The following is a 16,277-nucleotide window of genomic DNA, read 5'->3' on the forward strand; positions in this document are numbered from 1 at the left end:
CTAACAATAGCGGGCCTCCTGTCAGGCCCGGGGCTACTGAGCTAGTGCTAACAATAGCAGGTCTGCTGTCAGGCCCGGGGCTAAGGCTATCTGGAGTGCCCATCACGTCTAACGTTATCCTAGCCGAAAGCAGCGCTCTAACTTACGGACACGTCTCTCTAGTAGAGACAACCTGTCTGTAACTACGGACCAGTCACCACAAACCATCGTTTTAACGAGGCTGCTTTGACTGCGAATGTAATAGAGCTAACTGCTAAGCTAGGCTAAGCTCAAAGCTAGTAACAAACTGGGAACAGGAAGCTGCCTACTAAACACAAGATTCGTATAAGAAAGAAACTAGATAATCTAGCGATTAGTCAACTAAGCACAGAAAATAGCTAAATCAGAACAAAATGAGGAGGTTAGGGCAGAATATAGAGAAGAACTAGTAAGACAATGAAAGTTGTCGATCTCACGAAGCCGCTGCTCACGAAGGCGGAAGCTGGAAACAGCTAGCAGTGATCAGTCAGCCCGGTGGAAGTGGGCGGTGTGTGTGTCCTGTGATCCGCTGTGGCATCCTGTGTGGATGTTAACCACTAGTTTACTTCTTCACACACTTGCCCACATTGCCGCAAAATATGCAGCTCCGGGATCGGCTTCTACACCCACCTGAAGACCCACAAGGACCCAGAAGGAGGATGGTCACACTCGACCCCGAGTGACTGCTGATGTTGATGGGTCTGTTAGAGGTACTGTTGTCTGTGTGCCGTGTGTATCAGTGTGTACTGTGGTACTACGTCAGTACTGTTAGAGGTACTGTTGTCTGTGTGCCATGTGTATCAGTGTGTACTGTGGTACTACGTCAGTACTGTTAGAGGTACTGTTGTCTGTGTGCCATGTGTATCAGTGTGTACTGTGGTACTATGTCAGTACTGTTAGAGGTACTGTTGTCTGTGTGCCGTGTGTATCAGTGTGTACTGTGGTACTACGTCAGTACTGTTAGAGGTACTGTTGTCTGTGTGCCGTGTGTATCAGTGTGTACTGTGGTACTATGTCAGTACTGTTAGAGGTACTGTTGTCTGTGTGCCGTGTGTATCAGTGTGTACTGTGGTACTACGTCAGTACTGTTAGAGGTACTGTTGTCTGTGTGCCGTGTGTATCAGTGTGTACTGTGGTACTATGTCAGTACTGTTAGAGGTACTGTTGTCTGTGTGCCGTGTGTATCAGTGTGTACTGTGGTACTACGTCAGTACTGTTAGAGGTACTGTTGTCTGTGTGCCGTGTGTATCACTGTGCACTGTGGTACTATGTCAGTACTGTTAGAGGTACTGTTGTCTGTGTGCCGTGTGTATCAGTGTGTACTGTGGTACTACGTCAGTACTGTTAGAGGTACTGTTGTCTGTGTGTATCAGTGTGTACTGTGGTACTGTGTTAGTCTGTTGAGACGTGTACAGAACATACAGCCTTCATGTTAGAGTGCTGTCCTTCATTTGCCGTGTCAGGTTTTTAACTGGGTGAAAATATATTCCTAGAACAAGCGAGCTTAAAAAAAGGACCACAGTTCACATGTTCTTTTATTTGGACTACAAAAACAAAGATAAAGACCATGTGTTTATACGTATGTTGTCAGAGGTGACTGAAACCGGTGAACTGATTCCCACTGATTCCCAGAGTACTGATGGATGGCAGCGAGTGTCAACTCTCTCCTTATTTTGAATGTCTTTCTAACTCGTGTTTGAATCCTCAAGTCCTGCTGTCAGGAGTTGAAGACTTGAAGTCCGTCCTAGTTTTATGAACCGCGTGAACGAATGAAGGGAGGTTAAAAGAGACCTCGCAGTGGCACAGGAAGCCTTCATTTCTGCATCCCAGCAGAGAACTTCGGAGAACCTGAAAACATAGATGATGGAGGGAGACATGATGGAGTGGTTTAATAGAGGTGAAGAAGAGGATGCCACAGTGTGGCTGTGGTGACCTCCCAGCAGAGAGAGAGGAGGAATCTCATCCTGACACAGGAGGTGGATTTACTCCTCATCAGTATTTGACAGATACAGGAACATGGCCTACGTGTTGCAGTGCATCTGCATGTGTGTCAGCAGCAAGTCCTGTTGGCCTTCGTTTGATGGGAGATCAGTCTCAGGTTTAAAGCCCCTTAAAACTGTTAACAATGTCTATGATGTTAAAATATGTGCGACTTAAAGGTTTGTAAGTTTATCTACTCGAAAAATACTTAAAAAATAACACCCACAAGTATTAATGCTAATCAAAGTATTGCTTTTCCTGAAAAAATGACACCTTTTTGTTTTAAAAATGTTTGACGCCCCTTCAGTATGTAATTCTAATACCCCTTTTCGTGTTGCATTTCTTGTGTTCTACAGATTTTTACATACTTATCACCTACTTTCTTTGCATATCTTAGATAAAAGTATCGTAAGTGGTTGGTGTGTGGTAAAGATGTAGCTCTCTAATTCTGACTGATTTATTAAATCGTGAATTCAATGACCCCTGACTCCAAATTACTCCAAGTAACTGCTAGCCCGTGCAGACTGGCAGTTCCGATAACACCGAGGACGGTCTGACAGGACGTGGAAGCGGGGCAGGCTAAGCTAACTGCTAGCCCATGCAGACTGGCAGTTCCGATAACACCGAGGACGGTCTGACAGGACGTGGAAGCGGGGCAGGCTAAGCTAACTGCTAGCCCATGCAGACTGGCAGTTCCGATAACACCGAGGACGGTCTGACAGGACGTGGAAGCGGGGCAGGCTAAGCTAACTGCTAGCCCATGCAGACTGGCAGTTCCGATAACACCGAGGACGGTCTGACAGGACGTGGAAGCAGGGCAGGCTAAGCTAACTGCTAACCCATGCAGACTGGCAGTTCCGATAACACCGAGGACGGTCTGACAGGACGTGGAAGCGGGGCAGGCTAAGCTAACTGCTAACCCATGCAGACTGGCAGTTCCGATAACACTGAGAACGGTCTGACAAGACGTGGAAGCGGGGCAGGCTAAGATAACTGCTAGCCCATGCAGACTGGCAGTTCCGATATCACCGAGGACGGTCTGACAGGACGTGGAAGCGGGGCAGGCTAAGCTAACTGCTAGCCCATGCAGACTGGCAGTTCCGATAACACTGAGAACGGTCTGACAGGACGTGGAAGCGGGGCAGGCTAAGCTAACTGCTAGCCCATGCAGACTGGCAGTTCCGATAACACTGAGAACGGTCTGACAAGACGTGGAAACGGGGCAAGCTAAGCTAACTGCTAGCCCATGCAGACTGGCAGTTCCAGTAACACCGAGGATGGTCTGTCAGCAGCCTCGCCTAGCCTTGACTGCGTTTTTAGTGTCGTCGTGTGGAGTGCGGGGAGATGTGTCGAAGGTGTCTGGCTGGGGGAGCTTGGTCTGCTGCATCCGGTGGGCCCAAGGACCACAGCCCTGACCGGAGCTGCTTCCGAGGAGGAAACACCAAGAGCGGTCTGACAAGATGCGGAAGCGGGGCAGGCTCTATTGCGTTGCCTACCAACACGGGGATCGTCGGATCGAATCCCTGTGTTACCTCCGGCTTGGTCGGGCGTCCCTACAGACACAATTGACTGTGTCTGCGGGTGGGAAGCCGGATGTGGGTATGTGTCCTGGTCACTGCACTAGCGCCTCCTCTCGTCGATCGGGGCGGCTGTTCAGGGGGGAGGGGGAACTGGGCGGAATAGTGTGATCCTCCCACGCGCTACGTCCCCCGGTGAAACTCCTCACTGTCAGGTGAAAAGAAGTGGCTGGCGACTCCACATGTATGGGAGGAGGCAAGTGGTAGTCTGCAGCCCCCCCGGGATCAGCAGAGGGGGTGGAGCAGCGACCGGGACGGCTCGGGAAGAGTGGGGTAATTGGCCGGGTACAACTGGGAAGAAATGGGGGGGGGGGGGGAAGCAAGGATTGCTTTGCTAGAGCGGAACTTCCGTGTGACGGAAGCATTGGCGTGCCTCTGATTGGCTTGCTTGGCGTTCAGAGGAAGGATCTTGTTTGCGTGTGTTTTGCATATAATACTGAAAAGTAAAAATAAAATTAAATATATATAAAATACATATTAAAGAAGCAGTGGACGGCGAGGATAGACACGGATAACCACTGGAGTAGTGTTTCCTCACTGGAGAGCGCTGAAAGGGAAGTAATGACTCTCACTGCCAGGAGGGGGAGACAAAACTTCCGCGCTGCATGAAGCTTTAAGGAAATACGTTTTCAGGGGCTTAAAAGGACGAAATGACTTTACTGTCTGATGACTCTGATCTGTGTTGATTTTCGGTTCAGTCCCAGAGCTCCTTCAACGTTTCTTCCCTCTAACTGTCATGACTTCTTGGAGGGCAAAGGTCAACACGTCTGGCTGTTTGTGTTCCGACCTGTTCGGACTGATTCGAGTTCACTTTTTTCAGGAAGTGCTTTTGAGACGTCAGCCTGCTGCTGTGACAGTATGGTGGCCGTTCAATCAGTGATTCACACGTCCAGATCTCCAGGTGACACCGGACTGAAGCGGTTTAAAGAGACAAACTAGTTGTCCGATCTCATGAAGCTGATCTGCCCTTCCGCTGTCCACCAACTGCAGACCCACGATGTGCTTCCCTACTGCAGGGGTCGGCAACCTTGTGGATGTGCCGCGCAGGCGCGGCCCGTTCATATGGGCAGGTGGGGCAGCGCCCCACTAAAAAAATAATAAATCCATCCACCCCAAAACATAGTTCCCCCATAAACCTTTTGCGCGTTAATACGTCATAATTTACAAATATTTCCCAGCTTTGTGCAGTAAATGAATCACACTAGTCAACAACTTTTGATCTTTGAAAGTTAAAATCGTAATTTCAGTGATTCGATCTCAATGTAGTGCATTGCACAGTATTGGGGCAGGAGACCTCAGCGCCCCGCTTTCGCTGGAAGATTTATTATAGCGCCATGTGGTCAAAGATGGGAACTGCAATAAGCGCCAACAGAGGCTTTTCTGGTTGAGGCTAGTGCGGAACGGCGAGCGGCAGTGTTGCAGCTGCTGCGTGTAACAAACAGCGCAGAGTTTGTTTTAAAACCCGGTTTGAACGACCGCAGCTGCACGACAAGCGAGTAACGAAGCAGCTTGGCCCTGACGGAGCAGACGTTAACGTCACTCAGGACGCAGGGCAGCCGGAGGACCTACAAGACGCCATTTTCGTGGACCTGGTGTGGAAGTAAACATGGCTATGTGCTGGCTCAGCAGGGAGTTCGGGCTTCTGGTCCCCGGCCGTGCGTGTCGTTCCGGTCGTCCGTGGCAGGGTCCGGACAGGGGACATCTGGACTAACACAGGGTCCGGACAGGGGACATCTGGACTAACACAGGGTGCGGACAGGGGACATCTGGACTAACACAGCGGGCTGAGACACACGAGTCAAGCAGAGCACGTGTGCTATGAGACTCGCCCGCTCGGTCACGCTAGCACCGCAGCACCGCTGCACGAGAGCTGCGCGTGAGTGTGCGGAACCAGAGGAAGGACGTGGACAGAAAACCGGCACGTTCTGTCAAAGCTTATAGACCGCATAGAGTTCTGTGGAGCATTTGAACTAGTCCAGAGGACACGGCGGGACCGAGTCATCCGACCGACCACCCTCGCGTCTTGCGTGGCCTGCTGGTTTTAGTTGGTCGTTGGATGCTGCAGTGCAGAAGCGGTTTTCAAAGGCACGTCCAGAAGCATCCGGAAGGAGCTGCTCCACAGCGCGCTAGACGTCACGCCACGCCGCGGCCATGTGCGCCTCACAACCATGAGCCGTGGACCGACTTCTGCTTGCGCACTGCCCCACTTCATCGTGGTGTTTTGCTCGCTTCCACTCGGGTTAAAGCGCAGCCTGCTCTAACCGACAACAAGACTCGCTGGCGGGTCGCCAGGGGGCGACACCCTTTAGTCGAGCGGTTAGCGATGTCGCCTCGTGGTGCAGCGCAGCGTCGGATCGAATCCCGCGGCGGGCGGAAACATGCTCGGTTACAGCGGCGGCGGCGGCGGCGGCGGCGGGGGGGGGGGGCGGGGTCCGGACGTGTCCGGAAAGGTGCAGATCCTCATAAGTCTCTTCGGAGCGCGGGAATAAGGTTCCGGGAGGAGGCGACCACTGTAACCTACAGAAGACTCCCTGGCGGGTCGCCCCCTCCAGCTGGGCGGACAGCGGTGTCGCCCCCTCCAGCTGGGCGGACAGCGGTGTCGCCTCCTGGTGGCTTTGTCATCTGGCGTGCGTGCGGGCTGCGGCGGCGGCGGCGCTATGTGGGCCGGTGTGTTGACAGGTGAGTACTCTCTCTCTGTTCTCTCATATAGTAAGGATTCAACTTAATGGACGTATTTAACACACTAATTAAAACAACGATATCAAGGTGGGCGTGGCTAGCGATTCAGGCGCTGGAGCCAATGTCCGCCCCGCTCGTGTTCATGGCCACGCGTCGCTATTGGTCCCGCGCGCGCCAGTTTAAAATAAAATCACAGACGCAGTTCATTTCCTTAATGAGCACTTATCTATTTATTACTTCTGCTGCTGCTCGTCTCCCCGTCGAGTCCACACACTCACAGACACACACACACACACACACTCACAGACACACACACTTTTATTTGTGCACACACATGGAAGTTACTGGGGCACAAAAGAAAAGGAATCCGGTCTTGCAGACGCAGACCGAGCCTCGCTTGCAGCAGTGTGTGCGTGCGTGTGTGTGTGTGTGTGTGTGTGTGTGTGTGTGTGTGTGTGTGTGTGTGTGTGTGTGTGTGTGTGTGTGTGTGTGTGGTAACCGCTGTTACACGGAGACCGTCCTTACAGCCACGACCCCGTCGGGAGCTGCGCTCAACACCGACGCGTGCGTCAGTGCAGGAGTGTGAAGGTGTCTTGTGGTTTCAGCATGTGTGTAATGCTGCCCTCTACAGCCCTCATAGAACCCGGCATCCCCCCACCCCCACCCCCACCCCCCCTTTTCTCTCCCCAATTGTACCCGGACAATCACCCCACTCTTCCGAGCCGTCCCGGTCTCTGCTCCACCCCCTCTGCTGTTCCGGGGAGGGCTGCAGACTACCACATGCCTCCTCCCATACACGTGGAGTCACCAGCCACTTCTTCTCACCTGACAGTGAGGAGTTTCACCAGGGGGACGTAGCGCGTGGGAGGATCGCGCGATTCCCCCCAAACAGCCGCCCCGACCGACCAGAGGAGGCGCTAGTGCAGCGACCAGAACACATACTCACATCCGGCTTCCCACCCGCAGACACGGCGGATTGCGTCTGTAGGGACGCCCGACCAAGCCGGAGGTAACACGGGGATTCGAACCGGCGAGCCCCATGTTGGTAGACAAAGGAATAGACCGCCACGCCACCCGGACGCTCAGAAACGGGCATTTCTTTGATCCTGGTGACGACCGTGTCTTGGTTTGGTAACCCATCAACTATGAGCTGCTAAGCGCTAAGCGCTAGCTGCTAAGCGCTAGCTGCTAAGTGCTAAGAAAGCCTCGTGTGCTCCATGGGAGAAGGGCTTCCGGTGTGAAGCAAAGCGCCGTCCCGCTTGATAGCGGAGCCGCCCCGTGTAGCTCGTTTTGTTTCCTTTGTAACTTGCTGTCCAAGATGGCTGACACAGGTGAATATTACACAGGACTGCCTCTGCCGTCTTCACTTGTTCTTGACAGGAAGCAAAACAGAATGCTAGCTAGCTATGCTACGCTGTGCCGTGGTGGTCTATTCTGTTGCCTACCCAACGGAGATCGCTGGTTCGAGTCCCCGGGTTAGCTCCAGCTTGGTTGGGCGCACCTACAGACACAATCGGCCGTGTCTGCGGGTGGGAAGCCGGATGTGGGTATTTGTCCTGGTCGCTGCACTAGCGCCTCCTCTGGTCGGTCAGGGCACCTGTTAAGGGGGAGGGGGAACTGGGGGGAATAGTGTGATCCTCCCACGCGCTACGCCCCCCTGGTGAAACTCCTCACCATCAGGTGAAAAGAAGCGGCTGGTGACTCCACATGTATCAGAGATGCTTGTTTTTTTCCGCACCCGCATTCTGGGAACTCTGCCTCTGATTGGCTAGTACTCATTGCCTCCGTTGGTTAAGGTTAGGGTTAGGGTGGGGTTAGCCAATCAGAGATAGAGTAGGGGCATGTCTTCCCGGAATCCAGGTGGGAAAAATAATAACGCTTCAGAGACATGTGGTAGTCTGCAGAGACCGGGGCGGAGCAGAGACCGGGATGGGACGGCTCGGAAGGGTGGGGTAATTGGCTAAGTGCAATTGGGGTGAAAAGGGGGAAACTTTTTCAACCAAAAAAAAAAAGATCAGAGGGGGAGGGTCTTGATAGACATGTCACTTGAGTGCGCCCTCTTTCTGTCAAAAAGAGCGGTGTATTTTGAGAGTCATTATTTCAGTATTGTTTTGAATGGACTTGGTGGTTCCGTTCACCATTAGGCTGCATTTTATATCAACAGGTTTTTATCAAAAAAGCTCATTAAAAACACGTTTTATTGGCTGGCTCCATGTGCCGGCCAGTGTTAATGGCCTCGTGTGCCACCGTGGGCACACGTGTCACAGGTTGCCGACCCCTGTCCCCTGGTCTACAGACTGTACAGCAGATGGATCCAGGTGGCTTTAGGGTTTGGGTTAGTTACAGCTCGTTAGAACTTAACAAGCCAGAACTTAATGGGCTTGTAAAGTTTCGAGTTCTGATTTGGTTTCCTTTGGCACACCGGGTTCTGGAGGTAGATCCCGGATGCTGATTTCACCCTACTCAGTAGGTAATACTAAAATCAGAGAACTCTGAGGCGGAACCAACAGCGCTGTTAATCATGACTGACCCAGTCAGGCGTCGTCACACCGTCAGCGCTACGCTGCAGCTCCAACCACTAACCGCGTTAAGAGCCACTGTCGTTTGCTGTGCACAACACAACAAATGACAACGTCACTTCCTGTGTCGTATTTCCCAAACCTGCTGGTTCCTGAAATACAGCAGAAATGGATAAGTTCTGATGGGGTGTAAGGGCTAGCAGGGTCTGAGTCAAAGAGGGTTCGGGTTGGTTAGGGGTGGTCAGGGATTGGGTTGCTCCTGCAGCCAGTGTAACAGAGTCCACAGCAGGACACGACTGCTTTACTGCAGATGATGAATAAATAAAGTTGACGGGTTTCCTTGACTGAATCTGTCGTAGCACCAAGTTCAGCTGAGCCGGTGAGACGCCTGAAGGTCAGCAGGGGGTCACAGTTTGTTCTGCATTGTGATACACGAGCCTTCTGGACATGTCAGACCCGGGTCAGTATGAAACTTGTTTCGATTTGTTTAGGTGTGGATGTAGTAGTTCTGGGTTGTGGTTGTGGGTCAGCGCTGGGGGAGCTTCCTGTGTCGGAGTACACGGATGTTTGCAGAGTTGTTGTCGGTCAGACGATGGGTCACCAGGTCTAGACTGAGACCAACCACCTTCTCCCCATTCACCTCCAGGATCTCGTCTCCTACAGCGAGCAGCCCGGCGTACAGCTTCTCTGTGCTGCTGTCAATCATCTCCTCCACGTAGACACCTGGACACACACACCAACACAACGGACCGTTTGACTGAGACGGTACGACTACTCACACCCCGACAACCCGTCCACCCACAAATACACACATGAATGTAACTATGCACTGGAAAAGCTAACAGGACACTTGTTCACACAGAGACATGGCCAGGTTGTCCCTCCGAGGAACACGACTTTACCCTGAACATGATCACTGACTGGCAGAACCAGGACTGCCCTCTCAGTGGAGCTGAACCAGTTCATCCGGACCCATGTAGTGGGAGAAACCTTTCATCATCATCTAAGTGACCTCGTCAGTCTCACCTGACTGCAGGTGTCCCCACCCTTATAGACAATACAGTGTCTCACCTGACTGCAGGTGTCCCCACCCTTATAAACAATACAGTGTCTCACCTGACTGCAGGTGTCCCCACCCTTATAGACAATACAGTGTCTCACCTGACTGCAGGTGTCCTCACCCTTATAAACAATACAGTGTCTCACCTGACTGCAGGTGTCCCCACCCTTATAAACAATACAGTGTCTCACCTGACTGCAGGTGTCCCCACCCTTATAGACAATACAGTGTCTCACCTGACTGCAGGTGTCCCCACCCTTATAGACAATACAGTGTCTCACCTGACTGCAGGTGTCCCCACCCTTATAGACAATACAGTGTCTCACCTGACTGCAGGTGTCCCCACCCTTATAGACAATACAGTGTCTCACCTGACTGCAGGTGTCCCCACCCTTATAAACAATACAGTGTCTCACCTGACTGCAGGTGTCCCCACCCTTATAAACAATACAGTAGTATAACGACCCAAACCAACCACCAGTTTCATATGCATATATGGGTGTGACCATTAACTAGAGTTACAGTGGTCATGTGTACTATTCAAAGAGGATTGGGTAATGGTTGCAGTCACAGCATTGTAAGGTGGTGACAGATGTACTCTTAGCCCCCCCCCCCGCCCCCTGCCAGTTCAGGGATGGTTGTTCCCTCTTCACATAGATGGCCTCTTTGACTCCCCGTTCAAACCAGTGTTCCTCCCTATCAAGGATGGTCACATCCTCATCCTTGAAAGAGTGGCCACTGGCCTGTAGATGGTGTAGACTGTGGATTCCTGGTCTGTAAATGGTGTAGACTGTGGAGTCCTGGCCTGTACATGGTGTAGACTGTGGAGTCCTGGCCTGTACATGGTGTAGACTGTGGAGTCCTGGCCTGTAGATGGTGTAGACTATGGAGTCCTGATCTGTACGTGGTGTAGACTGTGGAGTCCTGGCCTGTACATGGTGTAGACTGTGGAGTCCTGGCCTGTAGATGGTGTAGACTATGGAGTCCTGGCCTGTACATGGTGTAGACTGTGGAGTCCTGGCCTGTAGATGGTGTAGACTATGGAGTCCTGGCCTGTACATGGTGTGGACTGTGGAGTCCTGGTCTGTAGATGGTGTAGACTGTGGAGTCCTGGCCTGTAAATGGTGTAGACTGTGGAGTCCTGGTCTGTAGATGGTGTAGACTGTAGAGTCCTGGTCTGTAGATGGTGTAGACTGTGGAGTCCTGGTCTGACGTGTTATCTCTCCTGTGTTGTGCCATCCTCTTGGCCAGCGTCTGTTTAGTTTCCTCGATGTACAAGTCACGGCAACCCTCCTGGTACTTTAAGGTGCTATATACGAGATTTTGAATATTAATATAGCAGCATTTAAGAGATAGTGGAGTAATGCCATCCTGAGCTGAGAATGAAGTCAGCCCCCCCCCCCCCGTGTGTTGCAACCGGACCTTCTCTTTTCTTTGCTTTGGAATCAAGTCCGGCCACACGTGCATGTTGGTGCGTGTGCGGTAGCTAGCATTAGCAGCATAGCTAGCAAGCTGTTAATTGGGTTACGTGAATTTAGGTCACTCAGTAGATTGAAGAAATATTTCTTTGCCAAGCTGTTTAGTTACTGGTGTCAATAATATAACTATACCGCCAAAATTACCGCAAAATAATATCAAATATAATAAATAATATAATAAAATATATCAGATATAATAAATAATAAAATATAATTAATAATATAATAAAATATAATAAATTATATAATACAATATATGATAATAAAATATATTAAATATAATAAAATATATAAATGATATAATAAAATATATCAAATAATAATAAAATATAATAAATAATCATAAATATAAAATATAATATAATAAAATATATAAATATAATGAATAATATAATAAAATATATAAAATATAATAAATGATAATACATAATATAATAAATATATAAATATAATAAATGATATAATAAAATATATCAAATATAAAATATATAAAATATATCAAATATAATATAATAAAATCTATCAAATATAATAAATAATAAAAAATATATAATATAATAAAATATAAAATATAATAAAATATATAAAATACCGCAAAATAATACAAACCCCAATTCCAATGAAGTTGGGATGTTGTGTAATACGTGAATAAAAACAGAATACAATGATGCGCAAATCCTTTTCCACCTATATTCAGTTGAATACACTACAAAGACAATATATTTAATGTTCACACTGATAAACTTTATTGTTTTTTTGCAAATATTCACTCATTTTGAATTTGATGCCTGCAACACATTCCAAAGAAGCTGGGACAGGGGCATGTTCACCACTGTGTTACTCCACCTTTCCTTTTAACAACACTCAATAAGCGTTTGGGAACTGAGGACACTACTTGTTGAAGCTTTGTAGGTGGAATTCTTTCCCATTCTTGCTTGATGTACGACTTCAGTTGCTCAACAGTCCGGGGTCTCCGTTGTCGTATTTTGCGCTTCATAATGCACTACACATGTTCAATGGGAGACAGGTCTGGACTGCAGGCAGGCCAGTCCAGTACCCGCACTCTTTTACTACGAAGCCCCGCTGTTGGAACACCTGCAGAATGTGGCTTGGCATTGTCTTGCTGAAATAAGCAGGGACGTCCCTGAAGAAGACGTCGCTTGGATGGCAGCATATGTTGCTCCAAAACCTGTATGTACCTTTCAGCATTAATGGTGCCTTCCCAGATGTGCAAGTTACCCATGATGCCATGGGCACTAACACCCCCCCATACCATCACAGATGCTGGCTTTTGGGCTTTGGGCTGATAACAATCTGGATGGTCCTTTTCCTCTTTAGCCCGGAGGACACCACGTCCATGATTTCCAAAAACAATGTGAAATGTGGACTCGTCAGACCACAGCACACTTGTCCACTTTGCGTCAGTCCATCTCAGATGAGCTCGGCCCAGAGAAGCCGGCGGCGTTTCTGGGTGGTGTTGATATCTGGCTTTGGCTTTGCATGGTAGAGTTTTAACTTGCACTTGATGTAGCGACGAACTGTGTTAACTGACGATGGTTTTCCCAAGTGCTCCTGAGCCCACGTGGTAATATCCTTTACACAATGATGTCAGTTTTTAATGCAGTGCCGCCTGAGGGGTCGAAGGTCACGGGCATTCAATGTTGGTTTTGGGCCTTGCCGCTTACGTGCAGAGATTTCTCCGGATTCTCTGAATCTTGTGATGATATTATGGACTGTAGGTGATGAAATCCCTAAATTCCTTGCAGTTGTACGTTGAGAAACGTTGTTCTTAAACTGTTGGACTATTTGCTCACGCAGTTGTTCACAAAGTGGTGAACCTCGCCCCATCCTTGCTTGTGAACGACTGAGCCTTTCAGGGATGCTCCTTTTATACCCAATCATGACACTCCCCTTTTTCCAGTTAACCTGTTCACCTGTGGAATGTTCCCAACAGGTGGTTTTTGAGCATTCCTCAACTTTCCCAGTCTTTTGTTGCCCCTGTCCCAGCTGCTTTGGAACGTGTTGCAGGCATCAAATCCAAAATGAGTGAATATTTGCAAAAAACAATAAAGTTTTATCAGTTTGAACATTAAATATCTTGTCTTTGTAGTGTATTCTACTGAGTATAGGTTGAAAAGGATTTGCAAATCATTGTGTTCTGTTTTTATTCACGTTTTACACAACGTCCCAACTTCACTGGAATTGGGGTTTGTATAATAAAATATATAAAATATAATAAATAATATAATAAAATATTGTAGCGAATTCGGGGGGCAACCGCAGGAACCGCCGCGGCCGGGACGCGAACCCGTCTCTCCCGCACCGCGGGAGACACCGCTAAAAGCTCGACTAAAGTGTCCGACCCGTTAGCCAAGGGCTACCGAGCCTATTCCTCCCTGATCGTTACATTGCATGTAACGTGCATGGATGGATAAGACGTTTATGGGTCGGACACTTTAGTGGAGCTTTTAGCGGTGTCGCCCGCGGTGCGGGAGAGACGGGTTCGCGTCCCGGCCGCGGCGGTTCCTGCGGAGCGCGAAGGTAGGGGGAGCTTTACTTTGGGTGGCTTCTGCTGAATATTGGATATAGCACCTTTAAAAGCGTATGTAGCGAATCCGGGGGGCAGCGGGGAACCGCCGCAGACGGGATGCACACCCGGATCTCCCACGCCACAGGCGACTACGTTAACCAGTCGACTAACCATTTGACTTGTTGGAGATTCATCGTTAACCCGAGTCACGATGATTTGACTTGTTAATGACTCGTCGTTAACCCGAGTCAAGATGATTTGACTTGTTAGTGACTCATCATTAACCCGAGTCACGATGATTTGACTTGTTAATGACTCGTCGTTAACCTGAGTCACGATGATTTGACTTGTTAGTGACTCGTAATTAACCCGAGTCACGATGATTTGACTTGTTAGTGACTAGTTAACCCGATGATTTGACTTGTTAGTGACTCGCCATTAACCCGAGTCACGATGATTTGATTTGTTAGTGACTAGTTAACCCGATGATTTGACTTGTTAGGTGACTCGTTGTTAACCCGAGTCACGATGATTTGACTTGTTGTTAACCTGAGTCAGGCCGTCCTTTGCCGCGGGAGATGAGGAAGCCGTAGGAGCCGCTGGGAGGCTTGTGGAGGTCCAGGAGGAATGTTCCATCAGCGCACGCCTGGACCACCCTGCCCACCGACCGCACCGCGCTGGGACCGCCCACATCTTCCACACTCAGAGCCCGCTGGAGCCCCCTACTGGTCACACACACACACACACACACACACACACACACACACACACACACACACACACACACACAAGAGGGTGGCGTTAGGACACTCCAGAGAAATGGCAACTTTTAAAACTGATCCCGAATCAGTTTCATCACCGACATGTCTCACCTTTCTGATATGTGTGTTGTATTTAACACAAAGACACACAACAGCACAACAAACACAACAGCAGTACTGACAGATGAGCAAAAGAAGGATTGGAGAAAAAGAAAGACAATGAAGATATAGTAGATCCAGATTAAAGTCCATAGAAGCAGGCCACAGCACCCCCCCTCCCCCCGAGACTAGCGCCACCGCCCGTTTCCACAGACCCACATCATGTGACTAGCAGGTTTCTGATTGGCTCTGCCCACAATGACGCAATCATTCTGTTGCTCCAGTCTGCAGCAGCTGGCGTGTATACACACACACACACACACACACAAAGAGCAGCGCAGAGCAGAGTTGAATTCCACCGTCTGTGACGTTTCCTCTCCTCTGCATTCCATGTCTTTGTTTGGTAGAAGGAGAAATCTATTTTTACCAGGCAACCCTGAGCCAACCAATGGAAACTATTACACACACACACACACACACACACACACACACACACACACACACACACACACACACACACACACTGGCGAGGTATGCATGTTTATGTAATATGTGCTGGTTCATAAGAGCAATGAGACCTGCAGTCAGTAAACATGATCATGCGGATGGAGGTCATCAGATCCTGATAGGCTGAAATCCTCATTAATGATGAAATTAATGATGACATTAATAACGAAATTAATGGTGACATTAATCAATCAATCAATCAATCAATCAGTTGCATTTTGACATTAATAGTGACATTAGTGATGACATTAATAATGACACTAGTGATGACATTAATGGTGACATCAATGACATTAATAATGACATTAATGATGACATAACGGCATTACTAATGTAATTACTAATGACATTAATGATGACATTAACGATGACAATGACAATAATGACATTAATAATGACATAATGGCATTAATATAATTACTAATGACATTAATAATGACATTAATGATGACATAATGACATTACTAATGACAATGACACTGATGACATAATGACATTACTAATGTAATAACTAATGACATTAATGATGACATTAATAATGACAACGATGACAATGACATTAATAATGTCATTACTAATGGCATTAATAATGACAATCATAACAGAATGACATTACTAATGTAATTACTAATGATATTAATGATGACATTAATAATGACATAATGGCATTATTAATATAATTACTAATGACATTAATGATGACATAATGACATTACTAACGTAATTACTAATAACATTAATAATGACAACGACATTACTAATGACATTGATAATGACATTAATAATGACATTAACGATGACATTAATAATGACAATGGCATTACTAATGTAATTACTAATGACATTAATAATGACATTAATGATGACAATGACATTACTAATGTAATTACTAATGACATTAACGATGACAATGACATTAATAATGACATTAATAATGACAATGGCATTAGTAATGTAATTACTAATGACATTAACGAGGACAATAACATCAATAATGTCATTGATAATGACATAATGACATTACTAATGACATTAATGATGACATTAATAGTGACATTAATGATGACAT

At 48.0% G+C, this 16,277-nt stretch overlaps 1 protein-coding gene across 4 annotated transcripts in view; it reads right to left on the minus strand.

The window, feature by feature from the left end:
• Positions 1-1,513: 1,513 nt before the first annotated feature.
• Positions 1,514-16,277, minus strand: part of si:dkey-121a11.3 (uncharacterized protein KIAA1614) — a 78,365-nt gene continuing 63,601 nt past the window's right edge. For 2 of the 4 annotated variants that reach the window (XM_056276497.1, XM_056276495.1), the window contains 2 exons: positions 14,391-14,566; positions 7,820-9,496 (listed from right to left, as the gene is read on the minus strand). In XM_056276497.1, coding sequence (XP_056132472.1) covers positions 9,300-9,496; positions 14,391-14,566 — 373 coding nt within the window. In that variant the 3' untranslated portion in view covers positions 7,820-9,299. Of the gene's footprint in view, positions 1,867-7,819; positions 9,497-14,390; positions 14,567-16,277 lie in introns of those variants that run through there. The other 2 variants (XM_056276498.1, XM_056276496.1) reach the window with 2 other exon arrangements.

The sequence above is a fragment of the Lampris incognitus genome, chromosome 3 (assembly GCF_029633865.1).
Source record: "Lampris incognitus isolate fLamInc1 chromosome 3, fLamInc1.hap2, whole genome shotgun sequence".
Taxonomy (NCBI): domain Eukaryota; kingdom Metazoa; phylum Chordata; class Actinopteri; order Lampriformes; family Lampridae; genus Lampris; species Lampris incognitus.